Source organism: Urtica dioica, chromosome 2, assembly GCF_054948205.1.
Source record: "Urtica dioica subsp. dioica isolate 48M chromosome 2, U.dioica_male_clone48M_v1_H2, whole genome shotgun sequence".
Classification (NCBI taxonomy): domain Eukaryota; kingdom Viridiplantae; phylum Streptophyta; class Magnoliopsida; order Rosales; family Urticaceae; genus Urtica; species Urtica dioica.
The window spans coordinates 54,069,252-54,088,863 of record NC_142757.1 but is presented as its reverse complement, the minus strand read 5'-3'; the positions used below and the strand labels follow the sequence as shown (position 1 = coordinate 54,088,863).

General features: G+C 32.2%; 2 protein-coding genes across 2 annotated transcripts; both read left to right on the top strand.

Moving 5' to 3' along the window:
• Positions 1-7,549: 7,549 nt before the first annotated feature.
• Positions 7,550-8,665, top strand: LOC149405715 (LURP-one-like protein (DUF567)). Its single transcript, XM_089606723.1, has 3 exons — positions 7,550-8,024; positions 8,118-8,336; positions 8,431-8,665. Exons 1-3 carry the CDS (start codon positions 7,794-7,796, stop codon positions 8,563-8,565), a joined length of 585 nt encoding a protein of 194 aa, XP_089462849.1. The 5' UTR covers positions 7,550-7,793; the 3' UTR covers positions 8,566-8,665.
• An 8,531-nt stretch (positions 8,666-17,196) lies between these two features.
• On the top strand, positions 17,197-19,165 carry LOC149405714 (protein LURP-one-related 4-like). Its single transcript, XM_089607979.1, has 3 exons — positions 17,197-17,669; positions 17,824-18,057; positions 18,164-19,165. Exons 1-3 carry the CDS (start codon positions 17,358-17,360, stop codon positions 18,299-18,301), a joined length of 684 nt encoding a protein of 227 aa, XP_089464105.1. The 5' UTR covers positions 17,197-17,357; the 3' UTR covers positions 18,302-19,165.
• Positions 19,166-19,612: the final 447 nt, after the last annotated feature.

Below are 19,612 nucleotides of genomic sequence, written 5' to 3'. Positions count from 1 at the left end.
TATAATATATGCCACACCAGTGTCTTCACTCATTCGGTCACACAAAACTCGACATACCTAAATTATTACATTTCTAGGTTAGGATATCTAGAAATTGGATTTGAAAATTGAAAAAAAACTAACTCTTATCTTGAATGATTGAGAGTAAAAATGTTTATTCTAATCTTATGAGAAAAGTACAAGTATAAGGTTTTATATAGCCATGAGACATTAAGGAAATAAAGGAAAATACAATGAAAGAAATAAAAAAAATAACATATCGTGCTTATCGTTTAATAGACATAAACGACACCTATGAAATATTTGATCTCTAATACACCCCCGCAAGATGAACTTTCCGAAAGTTATTCGAAAGTTCATCTTGGATTGAACTTCGATATCGAAAAAGAACTTGATCGATTAACCTTTGACGCAGCGTTGTCGTCTTGATCATGACTAATCAGCATTTCAAACGGAATTAGCTTTTTGAGAACTTTCGTCGAACACCTTGAGTGCGCGAATTAGCTTCCGAGAAATTTCGTCGAACACCTTGAGTGCGCTGAGATTTCTGAACAAACACCATTGCATAATGTAGCTCTCTGGGTTGAATCTCTTCACCTTTGGGTCTGTTTGAGGAAATGGAATTGGAGACATTTCAATCGGAGTTGCTGCGACCTTCGCACAAATCTCTAATCCATTGCCTTAAGAAATGGTCTTCGATCTTTCTGGGCCATCAACGACATAGACGTTTAAGGTCTCGGGTCCGATCCAATGAGCACCGTTTGCGACGAGTAAAGGTTTCACTGCAGAGTAAGCCGTGCACCTCCGACTCCAAAGTACTCCTGCCACGGCTAAGATTAGTTGGCCATGGCAGATCGCAACAATCGGCTTCTCACGGCACTGACTTTTCTTCTTGTCCCGGTGTCTCTGAAACTCCGCTCAAAGGGTTTCGTAATTTGTCGCAACCATCCATGGATTTCCCATCGCTGTCTGAAAGCGGCGAATCGGCAATGTTCGAGCTGATCGCGGAGTGATGCGAGGTCGGAGACGCGACTCGGGCGGGGCGGTCCGGTATCGGGACGTCGTAGAGGAATTCGTTGCCATCGTCGGCGATGACGGCACAACTCTATGGCCAACGTAAGCAGAGGAGAGAGATGAGTCTTGTACGCCGAGGACGCTCTAATGGCTTTTTCCGCGAGAGAAAAAGACGTCGGAGAAGATTCTTTGGAGAAATTGAAAGCCGGATGAGCTCCGGCGTTGTGAGGATCATCTTCCTCTTCGAGGACCGACCTTGGATACGCCATTCCCTCATGTTGACTCATTGTGTACGCCATTTTCGATGGCTCAGTAAAAGCCCTAGAATCAACACAGACTCCGTGAATTTCTCTTCCTCTCCGATCAAGGGAGATCTCGAATTGAGCTCCAAATTCGAGCACGTTCGTCGTCAAGGGCTTCGTTCCCTAATCCCTCCGAATCTCCCAATTTCAAGACCAAAAACAATAAAAATCGAGGTTTTTTTTTTTTTTTTTTTTTTTTTTACACGACGTTGAATCACCGAAATAAAAGATCTTGAAGTCTTGACAAAGCGGAAAATTGCCGGAAGAATGTCTTGAAAGTTAACACGGCTTGAATCGCCGGAAATAGATTCTTGCTGATGAAACGGCTTGAAATTCCTGGACCAAAATCTTGATAGATGACCCGGTAGGACTCACCGGCAAGAGATTCTTGTTGATGACACGGTTTGAATTCGCCGGACTAGAATCTTGATAAATACACTCCGAACTTCCAATGCGCTCCGTCGATGAAGCTTCTTCCGTCGACGAAGCGATGGTGAGAAGAACTTGAAATCGAAAAAAAAGAGGCGCCAAATAACCGGAATACTTGGAGGTAAAAGGAAATTGACCTTCGTGAAATTCCACCGGGCTCGCGTCGGAGATCTTTTCCGATCGTCGAGGAAATCGGGGAGGACGAAGTGGATTTCTCCATAACCTAGAAATCGAATGCGGAAGATCGCTCTGATACCATATTACATTTCTAGGTTAGGATATATAGAAATAGGATTTGAGAATTGGGGAAAAACTAACTCTCATCTTGAATGATTGAGAGTGAAAATGTTTATTCCAATCTTATGAGAATTAAAGTACAAGTATAAGGCTTTATATAGGCATGAGACATTAAGGAAATAAAGGAAAATACAAGGAAAATGCAATGAAAGAAATAAAAAAAAAACAACATATCGTGCTTATCGTTTAATAGACATAAACGACACCTATGAAATATTTGATCTCTAATATAAATCATTGAAACTCATCTTAATATATTCTCGCTCGAGATGAAAACATGATAACAAGCGGTCGGAACAACCAAATACCCGAACTTTTATGTGCATTTTACAATATATATATATATATATATATATATATATATATATATATATATATATACAGGGACGAAGCCAGAATTCTAGGTTAGGGGGGGCTAATTTGCAACAAAAAATTCAGGGGGGGCTGATTTGTAAATTTTGAGGGTAAAAAAATGTAAAAATAAAATAAAAATGGGCAAAAAATGCAAAAAAAAAAAATTGAGGGGGGGCTATAGCCCCCTCTCACCTCCATGTGGCTTCGTGCCTGTATATATATATATATATATATATATATATATATTTGTATATTGGGATTTCGACACTAGTATTAGTAAAATTAGGCGGTATACCCAAATTCAAGTGACCTCAAATATTTATTTCATAAAAACCTATAACAAACGGCGTTCGTAGCTTGAGTTTTCACCGTGCCCGATTCCTACCGGTGACAAAGATGGTCAGATGGCGAGTGTGATTGGCCGAGTACGAACACCATCATTGGACGAACCCTCGATTCCAGGTTCGGAAAGGGTCTGCGAAGACCTAAGCGATGGGAGAGAGGGGCGAGGCCATGGTGTCAGTCAACAAACGCTGGATGATCAGGATCTCGACGTCGGAGAGGAAGAATTTGGATGAGAAGTCTCAAGTTAATAGATGTATTGTTGGGAATTTGAGGCTTGTATTTATTTCCCCTTGTGTTTTTGTTTTTGTTTTTACTATGGACGGTATTATATTTTGTAAAGTAAAAGAGAGAAGTCTCAAGTGAACGTGTCTTTCGAGGATGAGCACTACAAATCGATGTACGGTTTGTTCTTCATTTATCAAATTTTGTTTTCTGGTTAAGTCGGATTTGAGGCTCGAATCTTTAACAAGATCTATTGATTACAAATCTAGTAAGCAATATACTACTTAATCTTCCTCCAATTCTTCGAGTCTCAATTTCTATTTATTGTTGATTTAGTGGGGGAATATATCCGGACTAAGTTCCATATTTGACATACTATTATATAGTATGAATCAATATGTACATACCTTCAGGTGAAACCTCAAATGCATGAATGAATAATTGAACTTAAAAAGGACTGTGTTTATCATATGAATATAAAAACATAAAATTAAAAAAATAGTCGATTTAAACGTTTGACATTGCTAAATAGCTAACGTTTGGTAAATCTTAGGTAAATAGCCATTTATAGACGTAAATCTTATGTAAGTAGTCAATGTTTGGTATATGAAAATGATTATATACTTAAAATTTACGTCTGAAAGTGATTGTTTACTTAACATTTATCAAACGTTGGCTATTTAGCATTAATGTCAAATAAATTTGACTATTTTCCTAATGGATCATATAAAAAATTAGGCCTGAAGCGTTGAACTCTTGAGAGATTATTTAACTCAAATAAAATGTCAATAAGGTCTTAATCCCCCTTAGTATCATAAAACTATATGAGCACACCAGCTCAAGAATTATAATAAACTGTTGATACTATATCAGGAAGATTATCTTTTTCAGTATTTTTCATTTAAATATTACAAAAATATAAGTTCAACTCGATCTTCCGAGAATTATGAACAGCTGACTGATTTATGTTAAAATATATATATATATATATATATATATTTATTTTATGGCAGCTTTGCAATATATGTTGAAATACTTGTATGTTATTGTGAAATAATATTATAATATAAATCTATGCACGCTTTCTTGGCTTTATGATTCGCTTGTGCGGATATAAAACGAAAACATATCAAATGTCTGGCCGGCAGAGTTTTTCATTTTTAGAACATCAGTACCGGTGAATTGGATTTCGTAAGCATAGGTTAACCTTGTATAAAAATCATCCGTTAATTACTGTTTTTTTTTTCTTTCCTGATTGGTTCATCAAATTTAACCAATTCTTTTTAATATAGCTATTTTTTTTATCAGTATTTAATTAAATTTGAGAAAAGAGGGCAGCTATTTTTTATTCTTTGTAACAATTGAAAAGCACCCCACGACCATACCCATTATTTCATTCCCTATGAGTACCGTAGCAATATATACTTTTGAAATTGAATTAACGAATTCAGGTTTGATAAATGATAATAGTTTTAATTAAACTCATCGAGTTAATATACTTTGAGACATACTTTATTTTTAATCAAATTGATCACAAAATCTTGGTTAATAGGGATTTTACCCGGTTAAATTACCGTCTGATTAATTTTGGTTAAAAAAAAAAATCAAATTAATGCATCTTTACCCTAATATCCAATTTTGTCTGCGAGTAATAGTAAGCACACTATTATACCACACAATACAACTAGAGTGAACTATGGTTTGCAATATGCATGTTCTCATAAAGGATTCATTGTTTAATGCAATTGGTACGTAAAATATGTGCACCAAACTACAAAAGTAGTAAAAAACTAAAGCTTAATGAAGGATTACATGCACTACAAATATAGTAATGCTCTTTGACCAAATAGTGTTTGTTTCCCGGAATATTCATAGATGTTTTGATTATTTTCGATTTTAAGTGGATTTTTTTTTTCTCGTAACCTATATATGTCTCTCTATCATGGTATATATCATTAGATTTTGTTAATTAAAATTTGACCTGAATAGTTGTATGTTCCAAATTGGTTCATTTATTTTGTGCAATATATATATATATATATATATATATATATATATATAAATGTATATATTATCAATTTTAGCGTTTTGCTTATTTTATAACAGAACAAAACCCACGCTCGTAGATAGATGCCAAAAGAGTTTTTGGAAGTGCTCTTTTGTATTCTTCTATGACAAAGGATAAATAACAATAATTTGTATTTAATAAATATAGTTGAGAACCACCTAATGCGAGCTATGTTGTGCATTGTATTTTACACATATCACATTGTAAATTTCGGCTTTTTCTTTCATTTAGGTCTCATCAAGCAAGCTAAAGGGTTTTTACTTATTTATGAGTTTGGTGGGTCAGATTTGCTATTCATATATTTACAAACAACATCCACTTTTTCCACGTTCTTTTTGCTTTTTATATGTACCCTTTATCTTCAATTAGTTTTCTCTTAATCCTATCTTTTTGCTTAGTCATTAATCATGATTTCAGTTTGGACATTTTCCAACATTTGTCGCTACATATATATGGATTAGTCGGCAAATTGTCCACGCGTACATGCATTTAGAGATGTTTGGTCATAAGAATAAAGTACAGTAATTGGTTCTTGATGTTTATAGGGTAACACTTTTTATATATATCATTGTCAATTATAATTATGATCGAAAATAAGAAGAGAGTGCTTTATAAAACTTATCACTTTGTTTTGAATTTGTTTAGTGCAACCAATTAAAAATAATCAACGGAAATATATACGTGTGACATGACTAAGATTGGTGACCTTTTGTGTTGGCTTTTGAAATTTGAAGGCAATTTTCAGACGTACACATTGGAACATCTAGGACATAAATTTTATCATTGTCACATACTTTGGTCTCTCTTGCTTGGTGTCACAATAAATTAAAAGAGTCACGTCATACTACTAAAAAACCATGTTTTTGCACCTAATTTAAATAGAGGATTAATTAGTAGTGCAATTTGATTATAAACTCAATTGCATCCGTACATATAGGGAGGATTCTTGGAAAGATTTGTATTTTTAGATTAGTAAATCTTAATGAATTAAATATATATGTTAAGGTGAGTGAGATCATTCGAAACCTAATGCTAGTGATAAAGTCACTTTTTTTTTGTTTTTTTTTGCATTCTATATATATATGGTGTTGCAACTAGAAGTTATTATAGATCAAGTTGTTAAAAAAAAATTGATATAGTATATATGGAATATTGGTCTTAAGGATTCAAATGAAGAGCGCAATATATGCATATCAATCACCTAAAGAGTTGATCATTGGAAGATTAAATTATTCAGTATGTATATTTAGGACGACGATGTATACGTACATACATTTAGGATAAAAAGTACAAACATTTTTAGAAAAAAAGAGATGGTAGAGAATAACCCATTTCTTTTGCATGACATCAAAGTCCTCAATCGAGCAAACGAATATTTGTATACCTTTTTGTATCACTTTTTGCCTTGTCATCCATATTGAAGAAGGCCATTTGATAGAGATTTAACTTTTTGTATAATTCTCAAACAAAAGACGTCATCCATATTAAAGAAGGCCAGTTGATACTGAGACAACCTTTCGTAATTCTCAAACAACCAAAACACAAGTTGTTTTTTTTTTCTTTGTAATACTATTAACGAAATAAGTACATTTCTTTTCTTCCATATTTACCCTTAAATTTGTCCGTTTGCCTATTGCATTTTCTTTCTTTTACCAACCCAATAAATTGGGGAGTCGCATTTACTATTTAATCTCTCATCTCTTTTTTTTTTTTATTCATTTTATAATTGTAATAGTAGGTTAAGTTCGGTTTTTATGTCTAATATTGCGTAAATTTTCAGAAGAAAATTTGCATATGACTCCACAACACTTCGTGATATATTTTTTTTCTCTTCTCCGAAGAGCACCTGAACTGATGTGCGGTGCAACGAGATAATTTCACAACTTTGAAGGGCAATATGATAATTTCTCTTTTGTATACAAAGTTTGATTCTTTTTATATTGATAATTGAAAGTCCAAAAACCCCTGGAAACCGTTTATGATTTGTGGTACCTAGGATAGTCTAGTGGTAATTCCACACCTCCTCTTGTGTGGAGGTCGTGGGTTCAATCCTCATTGCAGCAAAGCTGCCTTCGAAAAAAAAAAAAAACCCCTGGAAACCGAAACTGAAGTTCCGGCATTTGAATTTACGCCAAGTCGATCGAACATGGATAAAATAATGATTAAAATTAAATATAGATCAGAAGGTTCACTCATAGTACAAACATTAAAATATGGTAAACTATGGTCTATTGAATTTTCTACTTAAACTCAAAGTCAAAATATGACTCCTTTCCGGTTGGCAAGGCCAATAACTGACTGCAATTCTTCATTCTGTTTGTTCAGAATATTCTTTGGGACTTTTATGTCCTTTTAAGCTAGTCAATGAGTTATAGTGGTCCTCACAAAGATGGCGAAATACCCATATCAAACTCAAACTGAAAACAATTAATATATTAACTAACAGCCAAATAGAAACATTATATAAAGCTCCAATGTTTTTAAGGCATTAAAATATAAGTGATACCATCAGGGACTTCATGACTATCACATTGCATTATTTTATCATAAGGTTGAATAGTTTTTTTTGTTCTTCTTTCCCATTGAACTTTGTACTTCAATAGGAATATAAATAGAACTTCCCTAGTTCTCCCCTATCTCCAAATGAACCCACAAAAAAAAAAAAAAAAAAAAAATTCATCAAAGTTTGGTTATATCATCCTTTCTCTTTCTTTCTATTCATCTTTTTTTTTTTGCTTAAAAATTCTCTCTCTTTCATTTCAATGTCCAAAATATATCCTCAAGCTCTCTCTCCACCAGCTAATTACCTCACTTCACAAAGAGAAGTATTTACCATATGGATGAAATCACTTGTGTACCAAGCAAACGGTTGTACGGTTTACAATTCGAATGGCCAAATCGCATTTCGTGTCGATAACTATGAAGAAAAGTGCAGCAATGAAGTCCATCTCATGGATTTACAAGGCAAAGTCCTCTTCACAATTAGAAGAAAGGTAACATTGATATATGTATTTAGTTATGAGAATTCTATTATACAAAGAATCACTCTTCAAATTAATTAATCTTTAGGGTTTGTATATATACAGAAATTCCAAGCTTTTGGTGGATGGGATGGGTATAGAGGGAGCGATTGTATGATGAGCAATGAAAGACCATATTTTCAAGTTAAAAGGCGTTGCAAAATGCTTATTGAAGACTTGTCTTGGGAAATAAGTGTTGGGTGTGACAAATACAAGATAGTTGGATTGGAGGGTAAATCAGCAGGATTTAGGATCGTAAATCATGATGGAAATATTCTTGCCGAGGTAAGAAATTTAATTATACATGAATTTGGCTATTAGAAGAGAAATATTAAAAAAAGAATGTATGTTGATTATAAGTGTGATTATCTTTGTGCAGGCAAAACAAAAACAATCATCTTGTGGTGTTGTGCTAGGGAATGATGTGTTTTCTCTGGAAGTGGAACCTTACAGAGATCATTCCCTTATTGTGGCTCTTGTTACAGTCTATGGATTAATCAAAAGGAAATTGTAACATATATATATTTATATATATATATATATACACAATATCATGCAATATCTAATAGCATGTTTTGCTAACTTGTGTAATAGAGTTCTTCAAAATTCCTTGATTTCACCTCTTAACCTATTTTTTTTTTTTTGCCTTGTGAATTCATGTTAACGTGATATATTTTCTTTCATATATATATATATATATATATATATATATATATATATATATATATATATATATGTGTGTGTGTGTGTGTGTGTGTGTATAATATGCATATCCATGGAAATGGAGGTTTTGTGAGGTGTAATATATACTGTTGCAAAAGGAATGGTAGTTATGCGATTTCTATTGAGTTTCTCAATCCTGTGATGTCACAATAATAATAATCGATTTGTATCAAACTTCAATAATGAAGTAGTTGCTTTTCGAAGAAAAAGCTCTATGCGATGTCAAATTCCATGAATTTCATTCGACAAGAAAAAAAGTCCATGAATTTCACATTTTATTTCATCAGTGGTGGGTAGAATATTTGATTCTATGTAGTATGATTAATGTGAATTCCATAGCGATCAATTTCTTATATTGTGTAGTTTTTAATCACATCTTTATCATAATTAGAAGATAGAATTTAAGAATAAATTGATAACTGTGGTATAAATGTAATAGACTTGATAACAAAGGTATAAAACATAATTATAAGAACTCATAAGATATGAACAATATTTTTCCCTAAATATATGAACATGTAAAATAAATTGTATCTATAGTAACATACACGCAAACAGCTTTGCTATAAAAAAATTATTATTGCGTTTGCGTTGGTCTTATGAATATTTATGATGTAGAGCTAGAGGTTTATGTAGAGAAATTTGATAAATTAGATATAATTATACACGTAATAACTTAATTACGTTTAATATTTACAAAGTTTTAATAATAAACTTATCATTTAAAAAGAGACCAAGATGACATTATACCCTAATATAAACATCTAGGATATATAAGATAAACTCGTGGTTTTTAGGAGCTTAAAGTTTAAAATAATGAGCACATTTATTATTTTGAACGTTAAATAACTTTTTTTGAATCAACCTACTGCTGTAAAATATAGGTCTTGAATATATACACATACACATATTTTTTGATTTTTTTTTTTTACGTTTCTCACAAAATCTGCTATGAACATTTTTTTTTATCACATTCGATGGATCAAGTTATAATTTAAGTTTAGAAAGAAAAGAAAAAGGTTGATAATCATATATGTGTTGGCATGACACAATATGTTTGTACAAGGCTTCACTTAATAAACAAAACATATTAATGTTCAGCATTGTACATTGACAAGGAAATCAACTCTATATAATACATGTTTCTATATAACTGGGGCCTACGAAAAGAATGCAAAATAAACTTTTGCATAGAAAAGTTGAGGATTAAAAGTCCACCAAACTATTGTTTAAGCCATCTAATTATTAAAAGCATTAATAGCCTTTAAAATACCTTATCATATTTGGTCTCACCTCTTGTACCTATATATACATATATAAATACATACATATATACATATATAAATACATACATATATACATATATATATACATACATCTATATATATATATTAGCATATAACCCGTGTTTTGCTGCGAGTTCGTATGATATTAATGATTACAGTTTTTTTTTTTTTTTTTTTTTTGCTTCTAATTAAAACTATTATAGTTGAATATATATACATATATACTTTATATATTATGATACTGATATGACAAATATTTGTGAAGATGATATTTTGGAATTATGTGTTTATCTAATATTGGAAGACAGTAATATAGATGTCAAAATTGTCTTATAAATTTATTGATGAAGAATATAGTGTAATAATTATTTTAAACACATAAGACACAACAATAATCAAGCAGTGATATTAATAAGCTTCATTTAAGTGTAACAATGACACATGACTTACATGCAGTAGACCACAAAAGTAATAAAATACAATATGTTTGGTTGCTCTTATGAACAGTATATGTTCATTACTTATAATACATATAGGTATATATATGATGTAATACATCGACAATATAAATATTATAAATAGTGAAAATGAAATCAAATTAATTAATAACCAACTCAAAAACCCTTTGTCAAACATTTATACAATAATCACGCTCCTCTTAATTTACCCGGGAACGTTAACATTATATTGCTAAACCTAATATTCTTTTCAAAGAAAGAAAAGTCAGAATATGTGTATAGCAATAATTCAGTATGTCAATTTCAGTAAATATTTTATATCATACGCAATATGATTACACTGGTTCACTAAATATTAGCGTATCTAATAAATAAATTAAAATTACTCTACGTGATTAAAATAGTTGTTTAATTATTAGGAGTATCGTGAAACAACTTGTTGAATTACTAATTGTTTTAGACAATTTTAATCAAAGTGATAAACAAGCAAACAATCAAGCTAAAAACAGACACAAGAGAATCGATAACTATGTTCGGCGATAGAACACATATTCAGGAAGACTGATACGTCTGGGTGAAAATAATCCACTATATCAACCAATCAAATGAATAAAAATATTAAGTATGATGACTCCCTCACAATCACCTCTGTCTTTGACTCTTCCAATGGATATAAATCCGAGCTCCCCTCGGATTAGAGACTCTCTCTATGTTTCATCCTGTCTCCTCCCGAAAATTATCAAGCACGTTAATGCAAACACATGCAATCATCATAAATTCAAATCAAAACAGTGATCACAAATTACAAGTACCAAAAGCTAGTTGTCGATGTAGATCTCCAAGACAGAGAGACTAGCTCAAAGTTTAAGGCGGCGTGAGTTTTGCCTAACAAGTGTGTATGACCTAATTCGACCCCAGAGAGTTTTATTAGGTCAACTCACAAATCTCTCGCGAATCTCACAGAATTGAAAATCACATATGCGATAATATATACTCAATATATTCTTAACTGAAAATTGGGAAGTTTCGAGTTATATTCGCGTGGGAGGACAATGCAGCACAAGTAATTCGCATATTGAACATTTTCTTACAATTTCACTCAAATAACTTTAACAAAATTGTTTTGTCAGATCAAACTATGCTAGAGGAGATCTGATCCTTTTTCACAACCAACACATATGCTTAATGTTTACTAGTAATAGCATCATTGTGTACCAATAATCCAAATTAATTGGAGCATTATAAGATTTCTATCCACATGAAGAGTAAAACAAAACATTTCAGGCATCATATTATTTTATTGATAACTAATAACGAGGCATGCTTGGTATCTTATCTAAATTACATGCATAAAGTATAAAGATCGAAAGAAAAAGTTGATCAAATCGCGAGCTTGATGATTATATAAGCCAATATTTTGGTGTCTTTTCGTTCACTTGAAATGTTTCGCTTTTTGTTGGGCCTCTTCATTGGATTCCCTCATATAAATCACAGTCCACTTTTCGTTCATTGTGGATTGTCTTCTTGCAGTTCCATACTATATATGTGACAAGCACATCACAATTCTAAAAAAAGCACATTACACGTAAATCTCTCTCTCTCTCTCTCTCTCTCTCTCTCTCTCTCTCTCTCTCTCTCTCAGTACTTGTATTCCTAAGTGCTTCTTTACTTTTATTTTATTTGATACATCTCTTAATTATTCTGGGATTTACTATTTTATTTGTTATTATTTTATTCTCAATCAAGATTTCATTTTAAGTAAAAATGGACGCCACAGCTGTTTTTATTCATTTTTTAGCTTCATCATCATGCTAAATTGTTTAGTTCCATCATCATGCTAAGTTGTTTATATATATATATATATATATATATATATATATATATATATATATATTATACTATCATAAAAAAAAACCGAAGCCGACAATCAAACACAAAAAATGATGCGAATACATGATAAAAAGGCCCAATCCAAAATCGAAGTCGGGCCAAGGGCTTATTAGCCGAGCGAGGAGCTCCTCTCCCACCCCGGGCTAGGGGCTGAGACATGCCTCGAAAAACGAGGCTTCCTCCTCCTTCGTAATGGGCGAGGAGCTGGGGCATGCCTTTCTCAGAGAGGCATACACCTCACCCATCCTCGGCATGGAAGCCGGATACCTTGCTTAGGCCGAGACACGCCTCGCCAATCAAGGCGCTCTGCTAACTTATTTTAGGTGTGGAAGCCAGGCACCCTACCTGGATACGACTTGTCAGGCGCTCGCCATCCATGAAGTGAGGAGCCATCTCGCACACTCACATTTCCTCTTCGATCCACAAGGCCATGTCTAAGGTCCACGTCCAAGTCAGCCGTTATGTCCGTACAACAACATCAAAGCACTATGAATAATACCTTATGAACCATTTTTTTAGGAAAGCAACTCTCAACTAAGGCAAAATTGATCCAAACTTACCTCTCAAACTCTCTCTTTCTCTCCTCACAATTATAGACTCAATACGAGAACTTATAACCCCCACCTCGTATTCGCACTCGAGCTTATATTGAACATCGGAGCGTGCGTCTGGAGAAAAATCTTTGTACCCCGATAGATTGCATTTTATTTTTATCTTGTTTATGCGACAAAAGCCAAAGATCTGACCACTCGACAAGACAGATACAAAGATCAACAACAATCACAACTCTAGTCACCTTTCTTAAGAACCTTTGCCGATTGTAAAATTTTGGGATTTGCCTCTCATTGTCACGATATTCTCTGGAACTCCAAATCTTCCTCATCATAATTATGAGGATCCTCTAGAGGCTATTATGTATCGGCTTTACCCTTCATAATCATGATCCTCTCAAGATAATAGAGAAGTTAAAGTTTACACTCCACCACTTGTCTTGCAAATGTTATCCGAGAAATCGCATTTAACAATATGTATAGAGATTGTAATCATATAGGCTTGGAAAGTGATAATAAAGAGGATTAGTTATCCAACTAAGTGGCCGATTTAAAATATTTGAGTGGGTTCATTCACCGAAAATGAAATTTTAGAGCAGATTCTTATTCTTCGTAGCGAGGGGCATAAGTTCATTTATTTATTTTTCGAAATCGGAGTTAAGATTAATGAAAAATTAATGCTTAAAGTGTGTTGAAAAACATCACAAAAATTGTGAAGGAAAATGAATGTGTTGTGAAGGGAAAATATACAAAAGTCTTACATGGTAGAGATATGTGGATTTTGTAGTGCAGATATAAACTTAATTTGCACAAGGATTTGAGTTTCCAAAGATTATCCAGTTCCCTGGATGGGTTAAGATGCACACAAGCTAATCTCCAACACACATGCGCATTGTACTGCAGACGGGCTGAACTAAGATGGGTTAAGTCAGATGTGTACTTATGCCGGATTTCGTAAATTGGTGAATGTTTGAAACGTTCAAACAGATTTTTTTTTAATGTTTGTAACCAACGACCATTAACACCTAGTAATGGCATTTCCGAGCATTATGAAAAATTATTTTAATTGTTCACGAGGCTTATAAAAGGAAGATATTTGACTCACTCATTAAGTACTTTATGAAGTTTGCCTTCCGAATAAGTCATCTCATTTTCTCTCGAGTATTTTTCTCTCTATTACCGTGGTGGTAAATTTTGACCGTGGTTCTAATTTGTTAGAGACGTACGTTCTGGTGCACCGCTCGTGTCATCATTGTTGTATTCTAAGAGACTTTTTCTTTTCTTCCAATCCTCATTTGTATTGATTAGCATTTTGATTGAATTTATTATATATTAGTGTTTCCATATCTTTGTTCTAATATCTTATTTATTAGTTTTCTTACAATATTTTATTTTTATTCATAATAAATCGCAATTATCCAATATTTCTGCAATATCATTTATATAATACAAAAAATTGGCTACATAAGCCACCTAAACTATAGGAATTGTAAATTAGTCAACCTTTAGTAAATACTTTGTAAATAGTCAACTTGCATACGTGGCAGCCTATTAACTACTTTTTTTTACATGTTTGCCTGGATTAAATAAGTCTTTTATAAATCTGTTAATAAGTTAACTTGGTTATTTACAAGAAATTAACGAAATGTGGGCTATATCACAATTCATTATAACCGTGTGGCTATATAACTTAATAACCCTTTATAATATTTGTCAAACATATTGAATCACAATATGTAGGTTCAATAAAAAAAGGAGTTAATTGAATTTTTTATTTCGGCTCTCTCCCTCGATCTCTTAATCCCCAGAAGTCGCGCTCTCTCTCTCTCTCTCTCAAAAATCAAGACTTGAACTTTTAATCTTTGGTGTCGTCGTCTTCCCTATGATACGGAGACTCCAGTGATCTTCACCAATATATGACTCTTGATATTGGAAAATGTATTTTTTATTTTTATTTTCTTCTTTGTGTCTTTCTTTTTTATTAGGTTTCAATAATCCAGACTTATTATATCTGACTTTTATACCGCTCGATCGTTAATCGGAGTGGTTTTGAATATTTTTTTCATATTTGAATCTCATATTTAAGATATGATTTTTTTTTTGTAGATCTCAGCCGAGCAAGACCCCTAAAACAACAATCTGCAACAGACAAAGATCGACGCATATGTTCGTGATTCATGTAATAATCTGATAATTACTGGTTACTTGAATAGACAGGTAACCCACATGTTGCTTTGTTGTATTTATGATTGTTTGTGATCCATTTTAATTTTCATCTTTATTATGTACAAGTTTTTGAATTATTTTTTTTTTCACTATTCTTGTAATCCAAGTTTTGATTTTATCAATATATCACTTTGAGGAATTTTTATAAAATATACATATATATACATACATATATATATATATATATATATATATATATATATATATATATATTGCATAGCGTACACATTATGCCAAAAACAAAATTGCGAATTCAATGCGAGTCTTACAAGTCATGAATCATGATCGCTGCAACAAAGATAAGATTGCTACAAGACCAAGACAAAGAATCAAATAAAATATTTATTTGGAAGTACTAGTGGTTAAGAAACGACAATTTAAAGATTGGATTTTTAAGGTAATAATCTTTCCATAAAACTTAATAGCAAAATACTCTAGACTTTTTTTTAAAGAAAATTTTAGTTGCTACTTAGTAGTACTTGTTTTTCTAATAAATATTTATATTATCTGTTATAAATTAAATTTATATCATCACAAGTTTTTTTCCTTAAGCTAAAATTCAATTTCTTTAAATACTATTTTATATGCACTATAAATACATTTATAAACAATATTAATTTATTACCTCGTCTTACTTAAAGGCTCTTGTAACTAATTAGACACTATAGTCTTTGATTTTGGCTAGTCAAGAATTTAAGAAGTGGAATAGAGACTAGACCCTAAAAAAGTAAACGCTATAAAAACAACAGTTATATTAAAAAAAAAACCCTCATAAACTCACCCTCGAAAGATCTGCTAGTTCTTGTATAGTGTATAGATATTTTAAAGAAATGTCATTTCTCCATTATTCACACGCTATATATATATATATATATATATATATATATATATATATATATATATATATATATATGTGTGTGTGTGTTGAATTTCATTTTAAAACCAATTGATCTCCTAACTGGGTGGAGAGACTCAAGTTATATAAAAAAACATGTCCATTCACACACAACCAATGTGTGACTTTTCACTTCAATACTCTCTCTCACACGTTGCGTGATCAGACCGAGTATCTTCCACACTTCGCGTGGATCGGGTCAAATTCAAGTTGTGTGAATGTACAAGACTTTGATATCATGCATGTTGAATTCAATCTTAAAACCAATTGATACTAATTGGAGAGGCTCAACTGATGTATAAACACATGTCCATTCATACATATAATCACCAATGTGAGACTTTTCTAATTCAATAATATATATATATATATATATATATATATATATATCATGAATTATTAGATGTGTTAAATATAGTTTGATATTAAAAAAATAGAATATTGCTTGCCTTTTTCTTCTTTTGGTCGATTTGTATAGTTATTGCCAGAGGTGGTATCAGAAAAGTGATGGCATATAAATAAAATTCACAAGGTTATTTACAGAAAAGATAATTCCATATTATTTTTTTACCCCGAGAGATGATTAAGCTTCTGTACAATATATATATATATATATTTAATGGGCATACTCAAAATCTCCCCGCCCCCCAAATGGGTGCGGCAAGGAAAAAGTAACGCTATGTGCTGGTGTGATACGTACATTATTTTAAAAAAAAAAAAAAAAAAAAAAAAAACTATTTATATGCTTGTTTTTCATGTTCATATCACTCACAGAATAAAATAAAATATCCCAAAAACATTTTTCTCATTGGAAAACTTCGTAATAGTTAAACAAATAATTTTCAGCTCTAGATGGGATCATTTTCAAAATGTATGATTAGTACAGCTACCATAAATATCATTATAAAATTTACCTATGGTATCATATCAGATTGGCATTTTAAATACACGTATTCACATGCTAAACGTGTAACGTGTTGATTCCACATACATATAATGTATATACACAAAAATATTACAGATAAATAAGAAATTATTTAACAAAGTTACATCAGCTAATTTCTTTCTATATAAATGCAAATAGGTGAGAGAGAAAGAGAGGAACACTACTCTTCATTAATACCAAGTCTTTCTCATCAATCTCATATTATCATATAATTCATACCACATCAAATTCTCTCTCTCTCTCTCTAGAAATAGTTATTCTTCTTCTCTCTCTCTCTCTCTCTCTCTCTCTCTCTTTTTATTTTTGGGTTGGTCTCTCTCAAACACTTGTAATGGGCAGAGTTCATCCACTAAGCCCAGCCAATAGCTTTATACCTATTATTGCTGAGTCTCAAACTTCCACTTCTTCTTCTTCACCTTCTTCACCTTCATCAAGTGATGGTATTATTGATATTCTGAAAGTTTCAAAGACAGAGACCTTAACGGTTTGGATGAAATCCCTTGTGATGCAAGGAAATGGCTGTACTGTCTATGATGAGTTTGGTGAGATTGTGTATAGAGTTGAAAACTATGACGAGAAGAACAGCGATGAAGTGTTTCTCATGGATCTAAGTGGAAAAGTTCTCTTCACAATTCTCAGAAAAGTAAGTAATATATATATAATATAATGACCATTACTTGTCATCACTAGATCTTATGATAATAATAATGAAATAAAATTCTTTCTCATGTGGATCTAGTTAAGAGGGAATTATCGTTCTCTTATTATGGTTTGGGATGTTTGTTTTTTTCTTGCAGAGTATGTGGCTATTGAGCAATTGGGAAGGGTATGAGAGCAACGGTTTGGTCAAGACTAAAGATGATAAGCCATTGTTTAATGTGAAGAAAAATAAGGTTAATCATGGTGATAAAGATTTCTCATGCAAAGTGAGCTTCAGGTTATCGAACGGCAAAAGCTGGTACAGATTAGAAGGTTCAATTGGTGAATCAGCTCTCAAGATAATTGACTGCCATGGAAAACTTGTTGCTGAGGTGAGATTATATATATATATAGAGGCTTTAATTTTTTTTGGGACATTGAAAAGTGAATCTGATGAGAGTTTTTGTTATATATATATATATATATATATATATGCAGGCAAAGAGAAAGCAATTATCTTCAGGAGTGATTTTGGGTGATGATGTGTTGACTTTGGTGATAGAGAAGAGTGTTGTTAATAGATCTCTTGTCATGGCTCTTGTGACTGTTTATGCTCTAATGCAGAGTAAAATATGATTTCTCTCTTTAGATCTATGGATGTATACGAAAATATGAGATTATATGCGTAGCTCACTAGGCTATATATATATATATATATATATATATAGTGGATTAATCCAAACGTTTTGTGATCAACCATTAATTAGCTAGATTATATATATAGCTCTATCTACCCGTCTAATTAAGTAGCATCTCTACGGAGCCAACACTTGTTCGAAGAATGATATCGATATTGGTACTTTCATTGAAAGGCGTGTACAAAATCGACGACAAAATCAAAGCAAATCAAACTTTGTACTCGCCACGACGAAATGAGTTTATGAAGAGCGTCAAATTTCAAGCCGTTGCGGCGGACTTTGTGAAGGGAATGAGGAAATAATTAGCAGCGAAAAGAAGGGTTAATTAATTCAGGTTTGTCGACAACGATGTATACTAACTAAAAATGACAAGATGATGAAGATGAACAAGCCTCGCTGCATCCAATTATGAGGGGAAAATGACGCGATTATAATCGCGCCATTGACGATAAATAGTGTTGAGTACTTGAAATCTTTTGCGTAGCGTGAAAGAAGACAAACACGGAGATATGTTTGTGACGGCGGTCCCACGGAAAAATGTGCAAGTGGCTATTGAGTTGAAATAATTGTGTTTGTTTTTTTTTTTCTTTTGTGTTGGATCTTTTGTTAATTTGGATTAATTATGTATTCAAAAGAGTAAAATAAAATTATATAGTTTACCACCTTAAGGACGAGGTGATCCCTAGAAGATAGTTTACCATGTTGTAATTAAAATAACTAGGTTAAGTGCCTATATATATAATGGCATTTAATTATTGTAATATGGATCAATAAATGAATATGATGAATTAGTTTTTCCTCTTTTTCTCTTCTTTTCCCTCTTTCTTTCATTGAGAGTTAGAAGCAAGAGCGATATCTGCGGTGAAAATTGTCTCATTCTTAATACACATTTTATTTTGTCATATACAAAATCTTTTCAAACTATTTAGGAGGGAGAGAGTTCAAAGTACTACACATGTCGAAATTATTCTCTCTCTCTCTATCTTCTTTTTTTTTCTTTATTTGTAGTACAAAAATCTTTGTTTTTTCATATCATCTGGTGGTGGTTTGAAAATTTATCTACGTAAGTTGATATCATAATTCAGATTAGGTAATTTAGTTTAGATTTAAGATTGTAAAAGCTTTCCACGTGACCAAAAAAACTATTTACAACAATAAAAGGCTGCCAATAATGCAAAAGCAAAAAAGGGAAAAGGAAAAAAAAAGTTGATTATCTTTAATACTTGTCGTGTGTTGTGTACCAATCCAA

Coding starts and splice junctions, on each gene's coding strand:
- LOC149405714 (XM_089607979.1), top strand. CDS start 17,358: ATGGGCAGAGTTCATCCACTAAGCCCAGCCAATAGCTTTATACCTATT. Junction 17,670..17,823: donor TCTTCACAATTCTCAGAAAA/GTAAGTAATATA, acceptor TTTTTCTTGCAG/AGTATGTGGCTATTGAGCAA. Junction 18,058..18,163: donor ATGGAAAACTTGTTGCTGAG/GTGAGATTATAT, acceptor ATATATATGCAG/GCAAAGAGAAAGCAATTATC.
- LOC149405715 (XM_089606723.1), top strand. CDS start 7,794: ATGTCCAAAATATATCCTCAAGCTCTCTCTCCACCAGCTAATTACCTC. Junction 8,025..8,117: donor TCTTCACAATTAGAAGAAAG/GTAACATTGATA, acceptor GTATATATACAG/AAATTCCAAGCTTTTGGTGG. Junction 8,337..8,430: donor ATGGAAATATTCTTGCCGAG/GTAAGAAATTTA, acceptor ATCTTTGTGCAG/GCAAAACAAAAACAATCATC.